Consider the following 25,753-nt stretch of genomic DNA (forward strand, 5'->3'; position numbering starts at 1 on the left):
CTGATTAATGGCGACCCTAAGGCAAGCCTATTAAAGGGTTTTCTTGTCAAGTTTCTTCAGAGGGGCTTTGCCATGGCCATCCTCTGAGGTTGAGAGAGTGTGACTTGCCCAGGGTCTCCACTGGGAAATAGCATTTGTGTGTGGAAATGAAGTGGCAAGGCATTGGAAACTAGTCTGTAGGTGAAGAGTTGTAGAATGCCTCCACAACAAAGATGCTAAAGGGGTCAAAGTGTTGGGCTAGGAGCCAGGAGAGCCAGGACCAAGCCGTGATCGTGAGCCATGGAGACCCACTGGGGTGACCTTGGACAAGTCTCTCCCTTATGCTCCTAGGATGGCCATGGCAAACCCCTTCTGCAGACACCTTGCCAAGAAAACCCCAGGATAGGTTCATCTTAGGGTCTCCATCAGTCAGAAAGGAATTGAAGGCACAACAACAACAACAACAACAACAAACCCCTCTGAAGACATCTTGCCAAAAAACCCCTAGGATAGGTTTGCCTTAGGGTCTTAGTCAGAAACGACCTGAAGGCACACACCACCACCAAAAACAACAAACGTGGTAAAGGAAATAGAGTGTTGGTCTAGGAGTCAGAAGAACCAGGACCAAGCCCTGATCCTGAGCCATGGAGACCCACTGGGGTGACCTTGGGCAAGTAATCCTCTCTCAGCCTCCAAGGGTGACCATGGCAAACCCTCTCTGAAGAAACCATGCCAAAAAAAAAAAAAAAACCAAACAAACAAAGCCCAGGATACATTCACCTTAGGGTCTCCATCAGTCAGAAACAAACTGAAGACACCACCACCACCAGGCTCTGAAGACACCTTGCCAAGAAACCCCTGGGTCTCCATCCGTCAGAAACGACCTGAAGGCACACAATAAGGACAACAAACATGGTCCAAGAAGCAAGGTATCTGCAGAGGGGTTTGTTGTTGTTGTTGTTGTGCCGTCTGTTGTGCTGTCTGCAGAGGGGTTTGTTATTGTTGTTGTTGTGCCGTCTATTCATTTCTAACTGATGGACTAAGGCAAACCTATCCTGGGGTTTTCTTGACATGATACCTTCAGAGAGGATTTGCTATGGCCATCCTGAGAGGACAAGATGAGGGTGGCTTGCCCAAGGTCGCCCCAGTGGGTCTCCATGGCGCAGGATCAGAGCTTGATGCTGGTTCTCCTGGCTCCTAGTCCAATACTAGGAACCAAAAGAACCAAGACCATGCCCTGATCCTGAGCCATGGAGACCCACTGGGGTGACCATGGGCAAGCCACCCTATCTCAGCCTCCCAGGATGGAAACTTTCTTTGCAGACCCCTTGCCCAGAGAACCCTAGGGTGGCCCTGATTCCAAGATGCCTTGGAGACCCCCAGAAAGGGCTGCTTCCCCTTCCGATCCCTCCCTCCCTCCCTGCCCTCCAAGTCCTTCCCATCAGCGTCACTGGCAACCTAAGGAAGGGGAGGTGGCGGTGGCTTCCTATGAGGAGCAAGAGGAGGGACAAGAGTTCCATCAGGACCAAGGAGAGCTCCTCCTGCCTTCCTCCTCCTCTTCCTGGGGCTGCTCTCCCTCCCCTCCCTTCTTTGGGTGCCTTCTCCCCCCACCCTTGGCTCCCCAGCCCCCCACCCAGACTGCCTTGATCCACCCAGGAAGGGGGCTGGAGCTGATTTTAGGACGAGAGCGAGGCGGGCGCTACTTGAGAGCCCTCCGATCTTGGGGGAGGCTGACCCAACGCCTGGTCTTCTGGGGGAGGGCAGGGAGGAGGGCCAGGGGGAGGGGAGGGGGTGGTGGTGGTGGGGAGGAGGGGGAGGAGGAGGGCCAGGGGGAGGGGGAGGGAGGCCAGGGGCTGCCAGACCCCCCACCCTCTCCATCCAGAAGGTCTCTCCCCTGGATGGAAGAAGCCCACTCCACCACCACCATCACCACCACCACTATCACCACCACCATGGCGCTGGGGCTCTCCTCCAAGAAAGCCTCCTCCCGGAACATTGCGGTGGAAAGGAAGAACCTGATCACCGTCTGCAGGTAAGGAAGGGCCTTGGAGGGGGATCAGAGAGGTTTTTTTGGGGGGGGATCAGCTGGAGATTCCATGTACATGTAGAGGGGTCTCTTGAGTGTGAAGATGGAGTTGGCTCTGGAGAAGGAGGATGGCCTTCTCCAAGATCATCTGGGGCATCTTAGGCTTCTAGAGGCTTGGAAGCCATGGTCTGAGATATAGGAAAGGGGTACCCTCTTATCCTTCAGAAGGAACATCCTTTGTACTTTTACAATCCTTAGAAATATTGCTCTGGTGGAGATGGATGGCCTCCTCCAAGATCTTCTGGGGGATCACAGGCTTCCAGAGAGTCGGAAACCATGGTCTGACATAATAGGAATGAAGTACCCCCTCATCCTTCAGAAGGAACATCCTTTGTACCTTTACACTCCTTAGAAATATTGCTCTGGCTCTGGAGACGAGGGATGGCCTCCTCCAAGATCATCTGGGGGATCTTAGGCTTCCAGAGGCTTGGAAGCCATGATCTGACATATAACAAAGAAGGACCCACTCATCCTTCATAAGGAACCTCCTTTGCAATCCATAGACATATTGCTAGGAAAGGTGGAGAAGGGAGTTAGAAATTGAGGAAGGCCACATGCTAGATGGAGGGTCTCCATAAATTAACAGCAGTGACAGCTATGGGATGTTTAAATAAATGTTTTCATACATATCCTTTACATGGCAAGTTTTTAACAATTTCATAAATACCCATCAGCCTTCATACAAAAAATATGTGTCCAATAAGCCAAGGGTTACAGGTATGAATTTGCAGGACCTAAACAGAGCAGGTGAGGAAAGGGAGTTTTGGAGGCATCTGATCCATAGATAGATAGATAGATATTGTTTACTGATTGTGTTTTATGATGTTTTGTACTGTAGTTTTTAATTGGTGGTTAGGGATTGTGTTAACTATGTTATTGCGATTTTATTATTGTTACCCGCCTTGATCCTTCGGGAAGAAGTAGGCTATAAATAATAATAATAATAATAATAATAATAATAATAATAATAATAACAGTCACAGACAAGTAAAATTTGTGCCAGAGACCTCTAAATATGAGTTACAAATATTTACAAAAAATACAAAAACATAAATATACAAATATGTAATAGCATAAAAAAAGATTGTCTGGGAAGCAATGTTTCTGAGTGATAAAAGACTCACAGAGATTACAGCTATATGCATTGCATTTATCCTCTCATCCACTGGGCCACCATGAGTTGAGGTCGACTCAAAGGGGGTTAATAGCAACAGCAAAGCCACTAAGATCAATATTGCACCCATGTTTAATGGAGCCGGGAGAGCAAGTAGTATTGAGGTGAGGTTAGAGAAACGAAATAGGAAGGAAAGAAGGAAGGAAGGAAGGAAGGGGAACTGTGCCTTGACTTAGGAGGTAACAGCCACCTGGAAGAAGGGAATATATGAAACATAAGGCAGCATCAGGGTGAGAAAAAGTTACAGGCTCAAAACAGAAGAGAAAGTAAGGTGGATGGATGGATAGATGGATGGGGGGATGAATGCAGGCCAAAGGCAAGAGAAATTCAGTACAAGATGCACTGTTGTGTTCACTTTTCAACAAGGGAAGCTTGCTGCAGATAGATCCTATGTTCCATGCAGCTTGGGAGGCTTTATGAGAAATATCTGGCACTCTAGAAACCCTAAGAAGTTTTCTCCCTGCGACCCCACGGATTTAGAAAAAGAATCACTTGCTACTTCAACCCTCCTTGGTTGCTAGATCTTTCTCTTTGGGGTCTAGTGCTTTGTCCCTGACAGGTGAGCATCCTGAAGCAGAGGCAGCTCAGTAGGGTCAGGAACCAATCCAGATGGTGGTTGAATGAGATAGAAAATGGCCAGGTTGAATGGTACTGTCAGCAGTGCAATTTCTGGGTGAAGGTTGATTACAGTGCAGCTATCAGAAAGAAGAGAATAGACAGAGTAGGAGAAACAAGGCTCTAAGAAGCAGCTTCATGGTGAAACAGTATGGAATAAAGAATGCAGACACCCTGGTTGGGGGAGAGGCAAGACCTGGGAAGTGACGTCATTGGAGAGCATCTTATGAGCAGCAGAAGAAGGGGGGATGAAGGGGAGGAGAGTGGGATCCAGGAGGCAACCAGGCTGCTGTAGCAACAACCTTTTCCCAGTAAAAGGCACAAAGCAGAGGCATCAGCCTTGCGTTGTTGTAGGGCTTTCCAATTTCCAATTCTCCATCCCCACCCTTGGATAAGAATTGCTGAAAAAAGGTGAAGAAAGTGAACTGGCATTAGATGGAAAGGCAGGCTTTTTGTCTGTGCAAGCTTTCTTATAATTAAAAGGAAAGAAAGAAAGAAAGAAGGAAGGAAGGAAGGAAGGAAGGAAGGAAGGAAAGAGAGAGGGGGGGAGAGAGAGATGTGAGAAAGAAAAGGGGAAGAAAGAAGTATTCAGGCCTATTACATTGAGATGGATTCATATGAAGCTTCTTCATTCTGTCAGCCATTTGCTGAGATGGTGGAGCAAATGTGAAGGATTGTTGCCTGAAACCAGCTAGTGCTCTGTGCCTCCATTTTGGCTGTGATTTGATTAGGATTTTGTTCATTCATGCAAGGCCCCATATACCTCTCACCTGACAAACAGTCCTTCTGTAACAATGGCTCATTCTGATACAGCTTTGTCAAGCAGGGGAAGACTTGCTTCTCCATCATACCCAAGATATTGGCTGTTTTCATTCCATTTGGTCCCTAGCCCTTGGATTATTGGATACATCTCTCAGCAGCCCAGATCAAGAAAGAAATATACAGTAGATCAGGTGAAAAGGTACTACAATAACCAGGAGAAGACAAGGCTTATCTTCCTTATACAGTACAAACGGGTCTAAATTGTACGGATTTATTTTTTTTTTGTATGAAGGCTGATGGGTGTTTGTGAAATCATAAAAAACCTGCCATGTAATGGAAATGTATGAAAACATTTATTTAAACATCCCATAGTTGTCACTGCTGTTAATTTATGAAGGCCTAAGGAAAAAGTGAGATAGAAGGTCAGCCTTCCACAACCTTATCCCCTCCGTATGTGTTCAGCATCATCTGCAAGCACCTTGGCCAGGGAAGATCCAAACTACAGTATTATCAACATAGGGAGGCAGGTCTGTTGAAATAAACCAGTAAAAATGGCACTTAGTCTGCAGCTTTATGCCCACTTTCCTGGGAGTAAGGCCCAGCGATTACCACAGACTTATTTCTAAGTAGACATCTCACATTATTAACTTTCTTCTTTTTTAATGAGCCCTATATTTAGTTATAAAATATTATGAAGAAAAACAAAGGTGGGCTTAAAAGGAGTGGAGACCTGCAGAACCTTGGGTTTTGCAGCTGTATCCTTGTAAAACAGCTCAGAAGTGGTCACTTGGTTTTCCATCCTGTTGAAGACTGAGAGAAGAGGAGTGATGAAGTCCTCATAGAAATAGGGTCTCCTTAGGATCAGTGAATCCTACGGAAGTGATACCTCTCATAGTATTAGAGATCAGTGCTACCTATCGCTGTATTTTATTTGGAAGGAGGGAGGACTTAAAACAAACAAATAAATAAATGGATGCAAGATAGGTTCACTAGTAACATCCAGATGTGCAGTCTCCAAACACCATCAAATAATGATTAGTTGTAACTAGATCCCATTCCATTTCTGTCAGTGGGGTTTAATAGTAACGTAACTACTGCTGGATTGTGGTTAAGGATGGCATACACCATTCTTCCTCAGTGTAGTACCCTTCATTATTGTTAGACTGAAATCCCTACTATTCCCAGGTTGGGTATACCTCTTAGGCAACAGCAGGGCATGGGTATCAACCTCATCCTTTTCCTGTCATTTTCTACAGAGTTTCTAAGTAATATCACCTTAGAACCAACTAAAATGCACGAAATACACGATGCAAGCTTTCAAAGCTCCACTGGCTTCTTCATCAGGCAAAAGTGTTTAAAATCATGCATTTAAAAAATGACGATGTTAGTCACATGTCTGCATTTTGTCAAGGTGTTGTTGGTGTTTTGTTCTGTTTTGAGATACAGTACTGTGGAGGGATATTTATGCAGGCAGGCCTTTCCTCCTTCTGGCCATGTGGCACTGGGAAAGTCCAGCTTCCCAGACCTTCTAGGATTATCAAGTGAGAGTAGTATCTGGATCTGGGCCAGATTTACCATAAAACAGGGCAGGGTGGCCAACACAAGGTGGTATACTTTAAAGGAGAAGCAAATGATCAGTTATTTAACTATGTATATGTTTACCACCACAAACAGTGGTGTGTTTGTGTGCATGTGCGCATGTGTGCAACTTCAAATTGCCTGTAGACTTATGGTGCCCCCATGAATTTCATAGGGTTTTCTTAGGCAAGGAATGCTCAGAGTTGTTTTTGCCAGTTCCTTCCTCTGGAATATAGCTTACAGCACCTAGTATATGAACACAGTCCTCCATCAGTGCTAACCAGAGTTGACCCTGCTTAACTTCCAGGTTCAACAGGATCTGCTGCCTTTAGGTTATTTAGATCATTAGATATGGTATTATTTGGCTTTTCTACCTCAGGTACCCAAATGTCTTAAGCTGTTATGTGGGTAGATCTAACTCTGTTAGTGATCATCTACTCTGTCAAGGGTCTCTGATTGTTAGGGCTTTTATCTTCTGATTAGGGCCTTATTTTGTTTAAATCCCTTTTTATTAGCACTGCATTATCCATGATGCTTTCCCTGACTTGTCCTCCTGAGGTAGTTAGTTTTGATCATCCTCTGCTTAAGATCACAGGGTTGTCTGTTCAGTTAATAGCAAAGCAAAGCAAAGCAGCAACAAAACAAAACAAAACCTGCCATACCTAGTGACATTTCAAGTTAATCTTTCTAGGGAAAGCCTTCCTTCCTTCCTTCCTTCTTTCCTTCCTTCCTTCCTTCCTTCCTTTTTTCTGGATCTGCATGGCCAACTCGCAGTGTATGCTCCCTCAGCAGTTTATAGAATGAAACAAAAATCTACCATGGCCAGAATTGTTTAATCCCAACAAGAGTGGTCCTACTGAATCAGCTATTAAATGTTGAGTCAACACATAGATAAAGCCCCCTGAGGTCTACTGGATTTGGGCCTAACAATAAGATATAGGCCACAATTTAAAGCAAAGAAACAATAACAGTTTAAAAGCAACAATAATAGTAGTAAGAAGAAATTATTATGGTTAATTCAGGAACAATTTAGTTATTTCTTCACTTAAATGTATATCCTACCATTCCTTTGGCAAACTCAAACTGGTCTATGTAGCTTTCCTATCCTTTGCTTTATCCTTACACCAACTCTGTGAAGTAGGTCATGAGAGTGAGTGGCCCAAGATCACCCAGTGACTTTCATGGCTCATTGAGTACTTTTACCTGGATCTTCCAAGTCCCAGTGCAATCCTCTAGCCGTGACTCCAGAGTGAAAAGATAATTCTTCCTCTGGAACATTGGGTAGACTGGTATTTCTCAGACTTCTGACAGATATCTTAGAATCTTAGAATCATAGAATTGTAGAGTTGGAAGAAACCACAAGGGCTATCCAGTCCAACCCCATTCTGCCATGCAGGAAATCTCAATCAAAGCATCCCCAATGACAGATGGCCATTCAGTTTCTGCTTAAAGACCTTCAAGGAAGGAGACTCCACTACACTCCAAGGGAGTCTGTTCCACCGTCAAACAGCCCTCACTGTAAGTTCCTCCGAATGTTGAGGTGGAATCTCTTTTCCTGCAGCTTGCATCCATTGCTCCAGGTCCTAGTTTCTGGAGCAGCAGAAAACAAGCTTGCTCCCTCCTCAATATGACATCCCTTCAAATATTTAAACAGGGCTATCATATCACCTCTTTACCTTCTCTTCTCTAGGCTAAACATATCCAGCTCCCTAAGTCGTTCCTCATAGGACATGGTTTCCAGACCCTTCACCATCTTTGAGTGTGTATGATATGTGCAGGAAACTTCATCTCACCTTCCACAAGGACTGGCTTTTCATGTATGAATGAGAATGGCATGCTCTCAGAAAATATACCCACTATGTTTCTATATGCTTTTATAGTTATATTTTTTTTAAGTGGAAGGGAAGTGAACCTAGAGGAGTGAACATACATAGAGTTGCAACTGAAACCTTCTTCCAAAAGTGGGTTATTCTTGTTGTTGTTGTTGTTGTTGTTGTTAACTGCCCTCAAAACGACCTCAACTCACGGCAATCCTGTGGATGAGACATCTCCAAGATCCCCTGTCCTACTAAGAGCAATTAGTCCAATCTCTACTTGCTTCACAGATGTGACAACATTATCCACACCCAGCAGGACCTGATAGGAAGGAGTAGTTAAATCATGCAGAAACGCAGTGGGCGCCCTCCTCTCTTGTCTGAGCGCATTGTGGTGGCAGGAGACATTGTGTTTCATTAATAGATTCACAACAACTACAGCAGACACTATTTTTAAAAAAATCATTCTGTACTTTTAAATTTTAATTTTCGTGTTTGAACATAATTCTCATGCAAACTTCATTCAACACTGACGCCATTTAAACAGAAACTATTAATATATAAGTAAGTGTGTATGAATAAAGCTATTAATCTATATTAATAGTTGGAATGTTGAAAAAAGGCAGGAGGATAACTCCTTGCTAACTAATAACACATTAGCTACGATCCAATCACAGCTCAGAGTGTTCATTTTCTTTTTAAAAAGTGACTTCCAAGTAAAGTAATTAGTTACATTACCATTTTTTTCAAAGTAACTTTTAGTACTCATTACTTTTTTTGAAAAAAAAAACATAAGAAGCTTGGAAAATTCTGCCTCAAATGCCTCTGAAAATGGTTAAAATGTCTTTTAAAAGGAAATTTATAAAGTAACTAAAATGTTACTCGATATCTTAAAAGCTTCATTTCCTTCATTTCACTGTAAGGCATTAGATTACATTTTAAATGTGCCTTCATTCCAGCCCTTTTACCTGCATCCAAAAGCAAAACAAAGGAAGGTTATAATCTTCATGTAAATGCATTATATTGAATTTATATATTGCAAATTCTGGGTCCTTGTTTGTGTCTATCTGCCTTCAGGTTGCCTATTGACTTGTAATGACCCTTTGAATTGCCTAAGGTTTTTTTAGACTACAAATACTCAGAAGTAGTTTTGCCAGTTTCTCGGCGGAAATATAACCGACAGCTCTCAGTGTTCATTGGTGGTCTCCCATCCATGTACTAACCATAGCTGACCCTGTTTGACTTTCAAGATCGGACAGGATCTGGTGCCAAAATGAGTTTTGCACTTTGAACGCAGTTTGTAAAAACTGAAGTATCCTGTGGTCAAAGGGGGGAAAGTGGGAGGAGGCGAGAAAAACTGGAACCTTTTAAAAGCAGTGAGAAACGTTGAGACAACAGAGGATTAAATGGCATCCTTGCTGCCAAATCAGGACAGTTGGAGGATACACTGCCAGCTTCCTTGTCATTTTCCAGGCAAAGATTCCCCTCCTCTCCGCCCAGGCTTTGGAGAAGTCACGCCTTAAGACAAGCATTTTTCATAATGTGCTGCACTGGTTTTAAACTACTTTTTAACTTTAATTTTTAATGGGTGCTTGAAATCCTTTGTAATGTTATAAAGTTACATGTTAACAGTGAGGGACAGTAAAGCATGAGCTTTGTTGAAAGCCATGGTTTGTGAACAAATAATTTGATCTTAAACGTTTTGGGAAGGGAAGGGATGTCAAATAAGGAGACCAATTCACTCTTCACATGCTCAGAGGCCACTCCGTATATTCCAGAACTGAAAATGGTATGATCTACTTCAAATGAAATCAAACAAATGCAAAAGCGAAAAGGAGAATCCAACCTTGTATATATGCTTTTGTAAAGAATTAGGGACACAGTTGCTGGTCACCTGAATCAAGAATTAGGGAGAGAGTCAACTAGTGAAAATCCAGGTCCCCTTTCTTTCTACCCGCCTCACATTCAGACTTGGTTATCTTTTTGTGTATATGTTGTGCAGATTCTCCGTGAAGACCCTGCTGGAAAAATATACGATAGAACCAATTGATGACTCATCGGAGGAGTTTGTGAACTTTGCAGCCATCCTAGAGCACATACTCAGCCATCGTTTTAAGGGGGACCATGGTACGTCTTCAATTCATGGGTGATGTTTCATCTGAGAGGTGTGTGTGTGGTGATAAATCTCCACGATAAATGTCACGCTATAAAGCTTCAATTCCATGAAGAGATTCCAGAGCTTTAGACTAGAGGTCAGTTCCATGCAACTGCTTCCCAGTCTGCAAACAGCCTTGTTTCCAATCATTGACTAGAATTAAGAGTAGGAGAAGTTTGTGAGCTGAATGAGGATCCCATTACAAGGACGGACCAAAAAACTGTGTAGGAAGAGAGTAGAATTCAGCTCTGACCAAAACAGGCTTTTCTTATTTATTTATTTAATTGATTTATATTGATCGATTGATTATTGTTCAACAAATGCAAAAGAATCCTGTCTCTGGATGTAATCATTGTTTATCTGTGCAATGTTGGCTTCAGACTTTTTAATTACAGTAGTTCAAAGGATTTTGAAATCAATAGGATTCAGATTGGTCACAACTAATTTAAGTCCCACTTATGAACACATCTTGATCATGCAGCCCATATTGTTTCCCCCAAGTGCTTTGTTCAGCAGATTTATTCTGGGCCAATCCTCTTGAATTCTTGCAACACCCCTGTAAGGTAGGCCAGAATTGTTATGAAAGTCTGCAGTTGAGAGGTTATGACTTCACAAAAACCAGCCAGAAAATCTGATGGTTAAACTGAAAGGGTAAAACTAGTTGCCACCACCATGCACACTTCAGCTCATGGGTGCTGTTATTTAACCTCTAGGGCTGCATCTACATTGCAGAATTAATGCAGTTTCACACCACTTTAACTGTCATGGATCAATGCTGTGGAATTCTGGGATTTGTAGTTTTGTGAGATATTTAGCCTTCTCTGTGAGAGAGCTCTGGTGTCACAACAAACCGCAGGATTCCATACGATGGAGCCATGATCATGTCAGAGGAGATCCGTCTTATCACTACCTTAGATGCCTTTAAGAAGGCACTAAAGACGGATCCCTTCTGGCGGGCTTTCCCATCGGATTTGGTATAGAGATGATGATTAGGACCCCCCCCCCCATGTATGATGGTATATGAATTAATGTTTGGAGATTTTAAGGAACTAATAGGGATGTATAATTCAGTACTGTATTAGTATTTTATTGACTGTTCAATTGCATTGTATTATTTTAATTATGTAATCCTGCTTCGATCCTTGGAAGAGGCAGGACATACAAATAAAAATTATTATTATTATTATTATTATTATTATTATTATTATTATTATTATCATTAAAAAGGTGTCAATCTGCATTAATTCTGCAGTGTGGCAGCAGCCTAGGTTCCAGGAGCCGTTCCCCAAGACAAGCATCTGCTTTTAAGCAGTTATTCCCCAAATAATATGTCAGAGCCTAATCGGCCATGCTCACCTCTGGCTCTATAATATGCAGAGCTTGGAAGAATCACTACTCTGAATAAAAGTCTCAGAATCCCTTAGTCAGTGTAGTGAATGGCTATGCTAGCTGAGGGATTCTGGGAGTTCTAGTCCAAAAAGTAAATTTTCCTGCCTCCAGTTACTTCACTTGCAGTGGGTGCAATTGAAAAGCATACACCACCTGTTCCCCAATGAACTAGGATTTTGTCTGGGCCTTTTCATGTGTTATAATCAGAACACTGTAATTCAGTTGCAGCTATCATGGCAACATTCTATGGAATCCTGGGATTGGCAAATTAGGGAGACACATTTAGAACTCTCAGCCAGAGAGAGGTCTCTCATGCTTCACCAAACTATAAAACCCAGGATGCCAGAGAATGTAGTCATGACAGTTAGAGTAGAATCATAGTGCTATAACTGTGTATTGTGAAAGGGTCTAGAGAGAAGACTGCTGGGCTGGCCTACATTTGGCCAAGAGCTCACCCAAACTGTCTTCAGGTCTGCCCACTGCTGGCATGCAGCCTTCAGCAGATTGCTTTCAAGGCCATGTGGCCATTGGTGGGTGAGAAGCTTTCCCACTCCTGTTTTATTATGTTACTGTGACTTGATTGTTCAGCTAGTACCAACCATGCGCATCCAGGATCAATGCTTTATAAGTGATGGTTTTGCTCCTCACAGCCCATCACAGTTACTTCTCCTTCCTCCTCAGGTCCTGTTAGTTGGTTCAGTTCTGATGGGCAACGTGGCTTCTGGGATTACATCCGTCTGGCCTGCAGCAAGGTTCCAAATAACTGTGTCAGTAGCATTGAAAACATGGAAAACATCAGCACGTCCAGAGCCAAGGTTAGAACACACCTTATAGATTGAGGCAATCCTTGTCGGGGACAGTCCTGTTATTAGTTAGGGGCAGCCAATATTGGGAATGGGGAGCTATCATGAGATGGAGGACAACCTCACAAAACTGTATTGCTCCTTTTCCATGTTGGAGAGAACATTTTCCTATTTTCAGATGCTGAAGTAAGAGTCCACTGCCAGATTGATTTCTTTCTGGTCATGGTATAGTAGGCTGAGAGTTTTCTGGTATTATGAAAGCATAATCTGAAAAAACTTGCTAAGAAAACTCCATGATAGGTTTGCCTTAGGACCGCCATAATTAAAAAATGATTTGGGAGCATGCAACATCAACAAAAAGAAATATATATTTCTATCTGCATTCTCCATGCTGGCATAATTCTATGAATCGTACACTGGGAGATTAAAAATACATTTTTGCTATCTGTCTTAACTCATTGGCATGGGAATACAAACAAATATCAAGGACTGCACCACAAGCCCTCTTTTCTTCTAAGTCAGGCATGGGCAATTGTAGTTTTCCAGACATTTTGGCCTATAACTTCCACCAGCCTGTGTCAGCACATTACAAGGTGAGGTGACATGGTTGTGGTTCCTCCAGCCCTACATTTTGTAGAAGACTGGAGGTTCTTTGCCTTATACCTGTCAGTCTGAATCTGTTTGAATTTTGTGGGAGTTGGCATGTTTATCACCTAGGCTGCCATGGTTGCAAAACCAAGTCCTATCCAATAGTCAGATTGACATCTGTATTCCCCTTAACTATTCTTAAGCTTTGGTCTGTCAGGAAATTAGCAGGAGGACACGTTGCAGCTTTATTTGTTGTTGTTGTTAACTGCCTTCAAATCAAACTTGACCCATGGCAACCTTATGAATGAGAGACCTCCAAGTCATCCTATCCTTAGCCGCTCTTGTGGTCTCTTCCAATTCTATGATTCTATGGTATGGTTTCATTAAAACAATACCACTTTCCTACAGACAAGGGTCCATCCATGGGAAATGTCTCTGAGTCTAAACATTTGCTTAATAGGAATTTGGCAATAGATATTTTGATTGTGGGCACCAGTATCATGAAAACAAGTAGTGCAATATCTGAGAAATTTCTTAATGGCTCTAATACATTTTGTTCCTAAGTTAAACATTGGAGGCATGCTTTTCGTACAACTGAAAAGGCAAGAATTACCTATGATTGGTGCAGTCCATCCACTATATTTTGGCAAAAAACTCACTGGATCTGGCTCAAGACTAAAGATACAGGAGTGACTCAAGCAGAAATGCAATAGGCAGCCTTCTTGAGAGGCAGCAATGGATTCTAGACAATGGAAGTGAGATACAGAGTTAGTGGGATAATCCCTCTGCATCTATCAGGAAGCAGTATTGATTCAAGTTACTTAATGGCATGGTAGGATAGCTGACTTGGCTTTCATCCTGAATTTCAACACTTTACCAAATCAGTGTCACACAGATCCATGTTGAAGGAATTATAGGCTTGATCCATCACAATCTTCTGCCTTTATTGAGTTAACCTTTGTTGGTCACAGTGCACTAAACGTTGCCCCCCCCAAAAAAAACCCTGTTGCCTTTCTCCCTGTCCTAATAAACTTTATGTTTTAGGGTCGAGCATGGATCCGTGTGGCCTTGATGGAAAAGCGCATGTCTGAGTATATTGCTACAGCTCTGCGGGACACCAGAACCACCAGGTGATAGCCTCCAAGGCTTACATCAAAATAAATTGTTGATGCAATGTATAATTTCTCATGGCATTTGCTTCTTAGTTGACATTGGTCAATGTATTTAACCAATGTGAAATAAGGTTTAACTCACAGCTGGACAGCAACTGCGTGTAGAACATGCTGGAGGAAAGATGTTGCCATCTTTTTCTTCATCTCAGGATGCCAAGTATCTTGATCTGGTTCTGGGGTGCAATTGCTCTGTCTTTGGGAAGTTAGGAACAGTTTTTAAGATGCACTTCCTTTGGTTTTACTCCAATTGAACTCTCACAGGCCAACATTGTGTCCCACAACAAGTCACTTTGGCTTGCACTGTGTGGCCCAGTTATGAGGCAAGCATCATGTCCCATGTTCTGACAAGTGCAAAAATGTCCCATATTTATACTTTTCTAACAGTGACTTGTTTTGGGCAATCTGTGTAAGTAGAATTTGGAAATGTTACTTTTAGAACTTTGAGCACTTTTGCACTATCCAAATATAGCACATAGTTCTACTTACTATGAATACATCTTCTGGAATCTTGGGGTTTGTAGTTTGCTGAGGCACTAGTGTTCTATGGAAGAGAAATCTAAATACCTCATGAAAACTACAACTCCCAGGATTCCATGTCAGTAGTTTTGTGAAAAAATATTTTTGATAGCAGAACTTCAGGGAAGAGAAAATTCCTCTCTTCCCCTACAACTGTCCACCCTTCATTGATTCAACACTGTTTTCTTAAAAACAATTATTATTATTATTATTATTATTATTATTATTATTATTATTTCTGTATTAATATTAATAATTATTATTTCTTTCTCACACTGCAGGAGATTTTATGATGATGGGGCAATAATGTTGAGAGAAGAATCTACTGTCCTCACAGGGATGCTGATTGGACTCAGTGCCATAGACTTCAGGTATGTTCGCTCCCTAGCTCATCTCTAGAATATAATTGCTTTTGGTAAAGGCTCATTATTATGCTTTTTTCCCGAAAAACACATCTGCTAATAATCTGAGATACATAACTTTGGTGCATATTATGTAGGACTGCAAATCCTGTAATTCCTTATCACTGGCTGTGTTGCTTAAGGCTGATGATGTTGCTGCAGTCCAGCAACATCTGGAAAACCAAGTCTTGCTCATCCTCTGATATCATCTTTTAGCCTATCAGTATTTAATTAATTAAATAATTACACAAGTGACAATCAGCAAAAACTATTGTAATTTTATTGCACTTTTTAAATTATTTCAAATATTAGTAATGTACATTTATTAACTATTTAAAATATGCTAGATATTATTATTATTAATTTCCATCACAATCCAATTTCCTAATCATTCTACTTTTTAAAAATTGTTTTGCTTGCATTCTTTTCTGTGCTGGTTGTGTTTTGCAGTTTCTGCTTGAAAGGAGAGATCATGGATGGCAAGACACCAGTGGTTATAGATTATACTCCATACCTGAAGTTTACCCAGAGGTAACAGTTACTACATTTGTCGATGGACTTTTGAGTGTTTGCAATTTAGAGCTCTGCATTGGAAAACTCTTTGAACTAGTGAAGGCCAGTGATCTGAAAATTGTACTTCTGAAATATTTACAGTTTGAGTAGATTTTAGTTTGTGTGTGTGTTAATTAAAAAAAGTATTTCTATGATTCAGTGACAGCTTTTATGTTGACCAGATAGTACATTTATATTTAAAGATGTTGCCATCCACTTTTTGTCCTCTATTTTTGTCCACTGTTCTCAAGTAACATTTCTTCAATGAGGAATGCAATACAGATCATGTAGTATTATATAGAATCTGTTGTATTACCATAGACTGTAGGTGTCGTTGTGAGGATGCAATGTTGGAATGTTTTCCACCATAAGATAAAACAGAACACAACACAGTCTCACAGCACATAGAAAAGTCATACAGAAAAGAAAAGGCTATACTAATATTCTTCTTGCAGGAAGTTGTGAGAGTGTGTGTATTTTAAAAAGCTGGCCAGGATCCTCTGTTATGGCATACGTTACATAACTCTACGTATACTTAGCTATTTAGCAGAGATGCTAAGAACCCCTGTTAGTGAACTGCAAAGATGAGTAACAGCACACTGGCAAGAATGTCCTAATATGTATCAGTGCCCCCTAGCTGGTGTCCTGATACATAGGGACTGATACACAATGGGATCCATCACTTTGTTGGCTCCCCTATATAGTAACATAATAGCAGCCCTTTACTGTGGACATTATGGAACTACCCAATTCTAATTCCTACATATGTCCGTTTATGAAGGTGTGGCAAAACGTCAGGAATAAACTCTTCTAGGTTATAGCCACATAGCCCAAAAAACCCACAAAAATCTATCAATAAGTTCTTCCTAACGTTGTGGATGGATCTCTTTCCTTGTATGTGTTTGAATTTCATTGCTCCATGTCCTAGTCTCTGATGTGATCAGTAAATTAGGTAGCAGTCTGAAAGTGGACCGACTATTACAGGCCAGGTCTAGGTGCTCCCAGAAGTCTTTTTCCCCTCAGAGGAAACAGTTAAACATTAAAATACCAAGTACCACCTGCAAATTTAATAGAGCACCATAGAATGTAAGATCTTGCAGGCCAAATTACCTTGCGGGCAAATTACACAGTTAACAACCACATCTCTGTAGCGCTATGATTACGCTGGAGCGATGCGGAGGACCACCTGAGCTTGAGAGAGCGCACCAAGTGAAGACAGTTCACCTGAACACCCTTACTCCCTATAGTGACTGCTGAAGACAGCTGCGTACAATAAATGGCGCCAGAGCTGGAGCAGACGTTTCGCATTGTCTATGCACAAAAGGACTTAACCCAATGCCAAACTTACATTGGACACTAAAATGGGTCTTTCCATTTTAAAGTGGCATTTTTTTAAAATGCAAGTTTAGTCATCAGGGGGCCTTGTGGACTATAATAGGACAGAGCAAAGATGGAGACAGATTTATCAAGTTCTTCCTTTCTGTTGTTCTAAGGAAAACTTTCCTCTTTATTTATATTTTTACTGGAAGAACATCCAGCATTTAGGTCACCTCTGAACCTGGCTCTTCCCAATTCTTGACTGAGCATACATTCACCCTCCCTAAGATGATGGCTTCAAAATGTTTTGGGCTGCTGGTTCCCTATCACCCATTATTTGACTATGGTCATTGTCTGTGCTATGTAGGGAATGTATGCGGAGAGATACAGTCAACACCTCAAACGGTGCCCATGCTGGACACACTCTGTCCTTAGTAAAAACTATAAATGTAAACATACAGTGTTGTTAGGTCAGAAGGAAATGCCATCTTAGTCCTTTGGTTTAACGGACTAAGAATTGCATTTCTTCTGGACTCACAACACTGTATGTTTAATTATAGTTTTCCTAAGGACAGAGTGTTCCTCACATGTGGGTGAGATTCTCATTTTATTTTGTTCTTTGGTAATGATATTTACCATCTTCTTTTTTTAGAAGTATATTATTGTTATGCAGCTTTTGTAAGTCACCTGTCAGCTTATGGTGACCCTATGAATTTCATAGGTATTTCCTAGGCAAAGAATACTCAGAGGTGGTTTTGCCAGTTCCTTCCTACAACATCTGGTATTTGTTGGTGGTTTTCCATCCAACTACTAACCAGAGCTGACCCTGCTTAGCTTCCAAAATCAGATGGGATTTGTTACCTTTAAGGTATTTATGTGTCTCACCACTGGTATGAAGAGTCATATTAATTTACTGCCTCTGATAGTGTAAATAATAAGTAGCCATCATGACTAGTAGTTACTCAAGCTGCACATCATTTGAGAGATAAAGAGGTAGTCACTGGCAACTTTGGCTGAATATCCTTTTGGCGCTTCCATTTTATGTACCCTAACTTTTAAAAATATTTTTACATATAGTGTTAGAAGGCATGGTTGTGTTACTCAGTATCAGTATAAAAAGAAATAAAGGAATCTTATAGCACCTTTGAGACTAATTGAGGGAAAGAAAATGTCTACTATAATCTTTCATAGACTACTGTGCACTTTTTCATTTTGATGAAGTGGAACGGAATTCACGAAGGCATATGGTAGAAATTTCTTTCAGTCTCAAAGGTACAACAGGATTCCTTTATATCTCTGTATTTTATTGTGTAGTTTTGTTTTTGATTCTGCTTTTAGTGTTGCTGGCTATATTGAGTGTAAACGTAAGAAACAAGCAAAGCGTGGACATCGCTAACCAGGTTGTTTCAGTCTGATAGCACCAGCATTGGTATATAACCCCATGTTATTTGTTTTTTTTGTTCTCTTTGGATATAAAGTAAACCTTTATGAAAGGTAGTTCTTTGTACTGACTCACCTTTTCTCTCTTATCACAGTATTTCATTTATTTCCCTCTGCACACACTTTTTGCATCCAGGGTTACTTGGAGGAGCTGGTTCGATTGAGAGAGTCACAGCTTAAGGACCTGGAGGCAGAGAACAAGCGCTTGCAGTTGAGGCTGGAGGAGGTGAAGGTGCAGAATCAGTTAGAGAAACGGGAGCTGGAGGGGGTCATCCTGGAGCTGCAAGAACAACTGTAAGTGGACTAGTGTTCATACTCTTCTACTCTAGTCTAAGAGGTACTCTTCCTGTGTCACCACCTATGTCTATATCTCTGTAGCTCACTCTCCCTTTACCTTTGTTTCCCCACTATAGGGACCTTATCACACAGAGGGACTTACATTGTCAAAAGGTTGCTGAACTGTTGCAGACGTGTGAATGTGGGATCATCTGTCGTGCTTCTAAAATGTAATTGAGGCTTCCCACTTTCCTTCCATCACCAAAGCATTCACAGGGAAGCCATTTTATCCCGTTATTCAAAAAATGGCTTCTCCACGCATGCTTTGTAAACAGAAGGAAAGCGGGAAGCCTCAATTACGTTGTAGAAGCATGACAGATGATCACACCTTCGGCGCTTCTGCAACAGTTCGGCAATGTTTTGGCAACATAAATCCATCCATGTGATAGAGGCCTAGGTAAATTACTTAATGACCAATTACGCCACTTTGGGAGAGACATAGTCTCTCATTGTCCTGATATGGCAGAAACAGTCCCAATTAATCCTCTGCCATCCCACTTTCTCAGACTTTTGAAATGTCCCAGCATCTCTCTCTTCCTCCCACTTTACCCCTTAGTCTTCAACTTACCTCAATTGCTGCAAACTGAATTCAAAATGCAAATCTAGTCTGCACTCATCAGCAGTCGAGAAAGGAAAGGAGGGGGAAGAAACTCCCCTTCCCTGTAGGATCAGGCAAAAGCAAACTGCTGCAGCCTCTCCTAGCTAGTCTTTTCTTCTTCATTAATAACTTTTGCCATCATGACTGCACTCTGATGCTGCTTGGCCACATGTGTCCCAGTTTTTGTTTGTGAAATGTTGGAAGGTATGAAGGGGCCTCTCTGAATTCATTTGAGGACAGGAGTGGGTAACTTGCTGTCCCAGGCCATACATAGAACTTGACCTAATTTCAAAAGCCCTCTGTTTGCAAACACTTTGGACTACTGCCAGTAATCTCTCCCTCAGGAGTCAATTGAGTCAGGAGGAACAGAAAGAGAGAATGATGGAGGGGAGAGTGAGCAGAAGCAGGGAGAAGGGTGTCATATCACCCACTTTTGCTCTGGCCTTACTTAGCACTCCTAAAACCTTGGAACTGTCAAGGAGCTGACACTACGGATAGGTGGCAATCAGCATCTTGAATATCTCTTTTCAAGTTTGGACTAAAATTGGAGTAGATTTGTCACCCTATTGACACAGAATCCATCAGCCTGTATTGATGTAGTATATTTATCTCCCTCACTTTTTCCTGGGGTTAGAGAATTCATACTCCAGCTCTTCATAATTCTGGGCAAGAGTGAGAATTGTCGTGCCCTCCAGATGTAATTCCAAGAAAAGCCGCTCATACTCGGGATAAACACAGAGGTGAAAATCATGCAGCCTTCCAGATATTATTGGATTGTAACTCTCAGCATCCTTCACCACTGGTAGTACTTGCTAGAGGTGATGAGAGTTGCAGTCCATCTTGAGGGCCATATGCATTATATAATATAATTTCTATTGCGATTTGATGGAGTAAGCTGTTAACTGTTAAAAACTTGTACAGTGGCTCCTTGGTATTAACTGGAGTTTGGTTCCAGGATTCTCCGTTGATACCAAAATCCATGGAGGCTCAAGTCCCAGTATATACAATGGCATGGTAAAATAGTGTTCCATATATAAAATGGCAAAATCAGGGTTTGCTTTTTGGATGCATTATGCTTTATTACACTTAGAGACAAAGGGCCTTGAACAGACAGGCCAAAATAAAGCTGCTTTGGGTCACTTTGGAGGTATGCTGTTTAAATGACACACACATCCTACGAGGCCAGAAGCTGCATCAAGGCTACACTCCAGACCTTAGGACTTGAGCGCAGCTTCTAGCCTCTTAGGAAGCATACATCATTAAAACAGCATACCTCCAAAGTGACCTGAAGCAGCTTTATTTTGGCCTGTTTGTTCAGGCTTGGAATTAAATGGGTGGAGGAACACTGTGATTTCTTTTTGGTTCCCTTGTCCTGAGCTGACAGGTTGCATTTCCTCCTGCTTGACCAGACTTCCCTCCTCCCGCTCTGCCCTTAGGACGGGCCTGATCCCTTCTGACAATAGCCAGTTTACCCAACTCTCTAAGGAAATGGCTGCACCCCTGGTGAATCAGTGGCCCTCGCTGGGTACTCTGAATAGTAATGAAGGTCGCTCAGATGTCAAAATATACAGGAGGTAAGTAAGTTTACGTGCCTGTTTAAAGCAACTTGAAAATATTCATTCTTTGAATTAAAATTACCAGAGTTCTCAGTCAGCTGGAGACTGTGGCTAAAAAAGTAATATTTTTGAACTCTGCCTTCAGTTACATTTGTTGTCGTTTTTGTGTTCTGTTAACTTATGGTGACTCTATGATAGGGGATTCTTTGAAAGGTTTCATTTAGAGGGGGTCGTCTATTGCCTTTCTCAGAGGCAGAGAGAGTGTGACTTGCCCAAGGTTACCCAGTGGGTTTCCATGACTGAGCTAGGATTTGAACTGTAGTCTCCCAGTCTTAATTGAACACTCAAACAGCTATACAACACTGGCACATAATGTCTTTTCCTAAAACAGTGTTTCAGAAATTAAAAATTAAATACAAAAATAGATAATCATCTTCCTCCATAGACAAAACACATCACCTAAAGAGGACCACAGAAAAGCCTGGCTCAGTTTCTTTCTGGTCTCTGCACATCTAGTCAAAGTGACCTCCAGTTTTACTTTCCATGAGAAATAGAAACCTGGTTCTTTTTAAAGAATGAGAGTGCACATATCCAACATTTTAAAGAAGGTATATGAATACCACTGTTGGCACCTTCAATTCTGATCAGGTGAACATAACTGACCCATGGACACAGATTCTGCCTGACATATCTGCTGGCTAAGGGGAGCAAAAGCCAATAGGATGGGCTGAGGGTAGCGAAGGACCACATCTAGTGGGGCATAGGGATCTTGGACCCAGTGATCCCAGTGAGTCTTAAGACTGTGCATGTAACACTGGCAGTTCAATAGTGTAGCACAAACAGTCTATTTTGCTGCTTCACTGGCAGACTCATAGGCAGTTTGCTTTATGCTATATTGGTGTGTGCTTTCAAGTCATTTCTGACTTATGGTGACTCTATGACAAGGTTTTCATAGCAGAATTTGTTCGGAGTGGGTTTCTTCTTGCCTTCCTCTGCAGCTAAGAGAGTGGGACTTGTCAAAGGTCAACCAATGGGTTTCCATGGCTGAGTGGGGATTCAAACTCTTGTCTCACAGGATGCGTCTACACTGTAGAATTACAGTATATACTCAACTATAAGTCAACCTCATGTATAAGTCGAGGGCAGGTTTGGGGGCCAAAATTATGGATTTTGATATGACTCATGGATAAGTTGAGGGTAAACCTTAAGGGCATGTAACAAGTCCCATTATGGAGGATGGAGCAAAGGAAAACAATGTCAAAGAACGTACAAAATTCCAGCAGGCATGACTGTGCTCACCCCAAAGCTTGGATGGATAACATGGTAGAGGGAGGTCAGTGTTTCTCGCCTTTCACCAGGGGATGACTCTTTTTTTAACAAGAGTTAATGTACAGTACTTACATTGACCTGTAGATAAGTCGACTCAGGTTTTCTGGGTCCATTTTTTGGCTAAAATCTCTAGACTTGTACATGAGTATATACAGTAATGCGGTTTGATACCACTTTAATTGCCCTAGCTCAATGCTATGAAATTCTTGGATTTGTAGTTTTGTGAGATACTTAGCCTTCTCTGCCAGAGTGCTCTAGTGCTATAACAAACTACAGATCCCAGGATTCCATAGGATGGAGCCATGACAGTTAAATCAGTGTCAAACTGCAGTAATTCTGCAGTGTGGTAGCCGCCACGGGGTTGCTGAATCCAGCACTCAATCCACACCACCACATTGGCTTTCTTTATGCCATAGTACCTAAATTTATTTGCCACTTGGGGAGTAATCATATAGAGACAACAAGAGGCAGGATTTTGCTTTTGAAAGAACATTTCAGTATGCACTCTGCCTTGCCTTAAAAACTAAACAAACTGATCTCCATATCAAAATGACATAAGCAGCGTACTGTGGTTTTCTGCCCAGAACCCTGTCCCCAACTCTGCTCCAGCTTTGAATTATGGCCAGTGGATCGAGGTGACTGTCCCTAATTCTCTTTTCCCGTCAGGCACAGCTTCATGAGTACAGACCAACTGTCAGCAGAGATCAGCCTGAGTTCAGATTCTCAGAGGATGGGTGAAGGGAAGCATGAAGGAGAACCCTGGGGACCACTGGGTAAGAATTTTCATAGTGGCCTGAGGAAAAATCAATGCTTTCTTTAGAAAACAAGCCATACTACGTCTTAAGCTTACCTAGCTATCATGACCTTTGTCCAGTATAGATTCTTTCCTGCCCAATTTCGGATAACATGCAGGGTGATCAGATGTCCTTACCGCAAAGTACAAGGCACGGCAAATTGTAGGTCCTTCAAGAAAAATGTAGGAGATTCCAAAATAAAAGTGGAAAACATTCATATAAATTCATGCTTCTTAGTCATGCTCAAAACGGAGGGTATTTTGAAATTCCCCTTGGACAGAAAGCTGAAATGGAGGACATGTCTGGGAAAAAGAGGATGTCTGGTAACCCTGCATATCTGAGGCCTGGTTTTGAGGAGACATATGCACTCTGCATTTGTTCAGAGCCATCCTGCTTTGTCCGATGGTTGTTTTCCAGGGTAGAGTTGAAAACTAAGCAAAGGCTCTGGAACTCAAGGTCTGGATTAAATCAAGCTTTTTCTGTGAGGTACAGCATCATTATCCTCAGTCTGTGTCCTGGGGCACATGAGTGTGCTGTGTAAATTACTAGCACACACACGCACACAAACACTTCCCAACAGACTACTTGAGGTGTCTCTGCTTGACCACATTCTCTGGCCTTACTTACTCCATGCAAGGATCTAATGGGTAGCGATATTTCAGAGACCTCTGATTCAGCAATGTAACAGACTTGCCATTTGCATCTCTGCAGTCACTGTTCTGGGACAGCCTCCTTACTATCAGCTATCACTTCATGGCAGTTCTGTATATATTGGGTATAACTGTATTTCTAATACTCCTTGTCAATGAGTTCTAACATTCTTTTTTTTAATGTCTTTTCCTATTTTGGGGCCTATCTGGGTCAGCTGCCAGGGTTATTTTTGTGAATTGGCCTAAAAGCAAAACAAAAGCCTTAGCTACGCCTCCAGTGGTGACTTACCCAAGTTTCCTTATTTGCAAGCACATATATACACATTAGAAATTAAGTGATGGGGGAAGGCAAAAATGACATGTGCCTTTAATTTTAACTTATGGTGGGAAAGTATACATCTCCTAACCAGGGACAAAGCACCATGATCCATTTCCCTGGTATTTACATGTATGTGTTTTAAAAGGAGATGGGCAGGCTTCAGGCTTTTGGGACCTGTTTTGTTTGTTATCAGAATCACTAGAGCCAGGGACAGTTGCAAAAGACATACCCTTTGACTTAAACAACTGAATGTTTCAGTGGCCAATCTGAGCCAAGAAAATCACTGATCTCACAGTCCTTTCGTACACAAATCTGCAACACTTTTCATTGCATAGTGTAGGTAGGAAAAGGCATCTGGTAGTTCCTATTGTTGCAACATTTGGGAATCAGAAACCCCAAATCACCAAGGGATCTAGTAGTAAATCCATATGTACCTTCTGTCCATCTCTGAACTAAAAGCAGCCATGCTTTTCCAATCATTTGTGGAGCATGTTTAAAGACATATTTTCTGATCTGTAATATCCTGTTCTTTATCTTTACTCACTATTCACTAATGAAATACATGCATCCCATACATGTTCTGTGATGGTTTTCAAAGAGATAACTGTATTAGTCTCCTACAATATAATAAGGGGAAGGGCAAAGGAATCTAGTAGAACATTTAATGGTTTAGTTCAGCATGAGCTTTCATATATGAGTTTCCATGGCTGAATACCTTGGTCTTCCATGGTCCTAGTCAATACTCAGACCACTATACCATGCTTTTGAACAGGGGTCGGCAACCTCCGGCCCGCGGGCCGGATGCGGCTCGCGGAGGCCTGCCGCCTGGCCCCCGGGTGCTGTTGCCGCCGCTGCCGCCGCCGCGGCCGCCCATAACGGCTCTTCGCCACTCTGGGCGCCGCCATTTTGGGCAAAAAAATGGCGGCGCCCAGAGCGGCCTCTGGGGCTATGGGCGCCGCCATTTTTTCGCCCAAAATGGAGGCGCCCAGAGCGGCGAAAAGCTGCGATGGGAGCCGCGGCGGCAGCGGCAGCGGGCCTTTAGGAGGCCCGCTGCCGTCCCTGGGGCCCTCCAGGAGGGTTCCAAGGGCAGCAGGGGGCCTCTGGGGGGCCCGCTGCCGCCCCTGGGGCCCTCCAGGAGCGCTCCAAGGGCGGCAGGGGGCCCTCCCCGCCTCCCCGCGGGGCTCCGCGCGGCCCTCCCCGCCTCCCCGCGGGGCTCCACGCGGCCCCACGTGGCCCTCCCCGCCTCCCCGCAGGGAAGAGCAGGAGGAGGAAGAGGGGGCAGCAGGAGGAGGAAGAGCAGGAGGAGGACGAAGAGAGAGGAAGAGAAGGTGGTGAGTGACCAGAGGCCAGATGGGTTTTTTTGTTTTATTTTCAGTTATTTTTAATTGCTAACAAGTGTCCCTGGCTTGACAATGATAGTGTGATGATGATGATGATGATGATGATGATGATGATGACGATGATGATATAAGCCAGCTTGAGAGGCATGGAGGCACTGTTTCTGAAGCCAAGAGAGTGTGACCTTGCAAAGTGTGTTTTGTGTGCTTTTAATGCTAACACGTCTCCCTTGCTTTGACAATGATAGTGTGATGATGATGATGATGCAGCTTGAGAAGTATGCAACTACTGTTTCAGAAGCTGAGAGAGTGTGACTTGCAAAGTGTGTTTTGTGTGCTTTTAATGCTAACAAGTCTCCCTTGATTTGACAATGATAGTGTGATGATGATGATGATGCAGCTTGAGAAGTATGCAACTACTGTTTCAGAAGCTGAGAGAGTGTGACTTGCAAAGTGTGTTTTGTGTGCTTTTAATGCTAACAAGTCTCCCTTG

At 42.4% G+C, this 25,753-nt stretch overlaps 1 protein-coding gene across 1 annotated transcript in view; it reads left to right on the forward strand.

Annotated features, from left to right (window-relative positions):
• The first annotated feature begins 1,819 nt into the window (after positions 1-1,819).
• The window catches only part of RUNDC3A (RUN domain containing 3A), a 26,204-nt gene continuing 2,270 nt past the window's right edge, over positions 1,820-25,753 (forward strand). The window contains 11 exon segments of the mRNA XM_042473015.1: positions 1,820-2,011; positions 10,011-10,135; positions 12,234-12,367; positions 13,988-14,073; positions 14,913-15,002; positions 15,483-15,562; positions 16,737-16,820; positions 16,823-16,906; positions 18,476-18,635; positions 20,712-20,849; positions 22,827-22,933. Coding sequence (XP_042328949.1) covers positions 1,878-2,011; positions 10,011-10,135; positions 12,234-12,367; positions 13,988-14,073; positions 14,913-15,002; positions 15,483-15,562; positions 16,737-16,820; positions 16,823-16,906; positions 18,476-18,635; positions 20,712-20,849; positions 22,827-22,933 — 1,222 coding nt within the window. The 5' untranslated portion in view covers positions 1,820-1,877.

The sequence above is a fragment of the Sceloporus undulatus genome, chromosome 6 (genome assembly GCF_019175285.1).
Source record: "Sceloporus undulatus isolate JIND9_A2432 ecotype Alabama chromosome 6, SceUnd_v1.1, whole genome shotgun sequence".
NCBI classification, from domain to species: Eukaryota; Metazoa; Chordata; class Lepidosauria; order Squamata; family Phrynosomatidae; genus Sceloporus; species Sceloporus undulatus.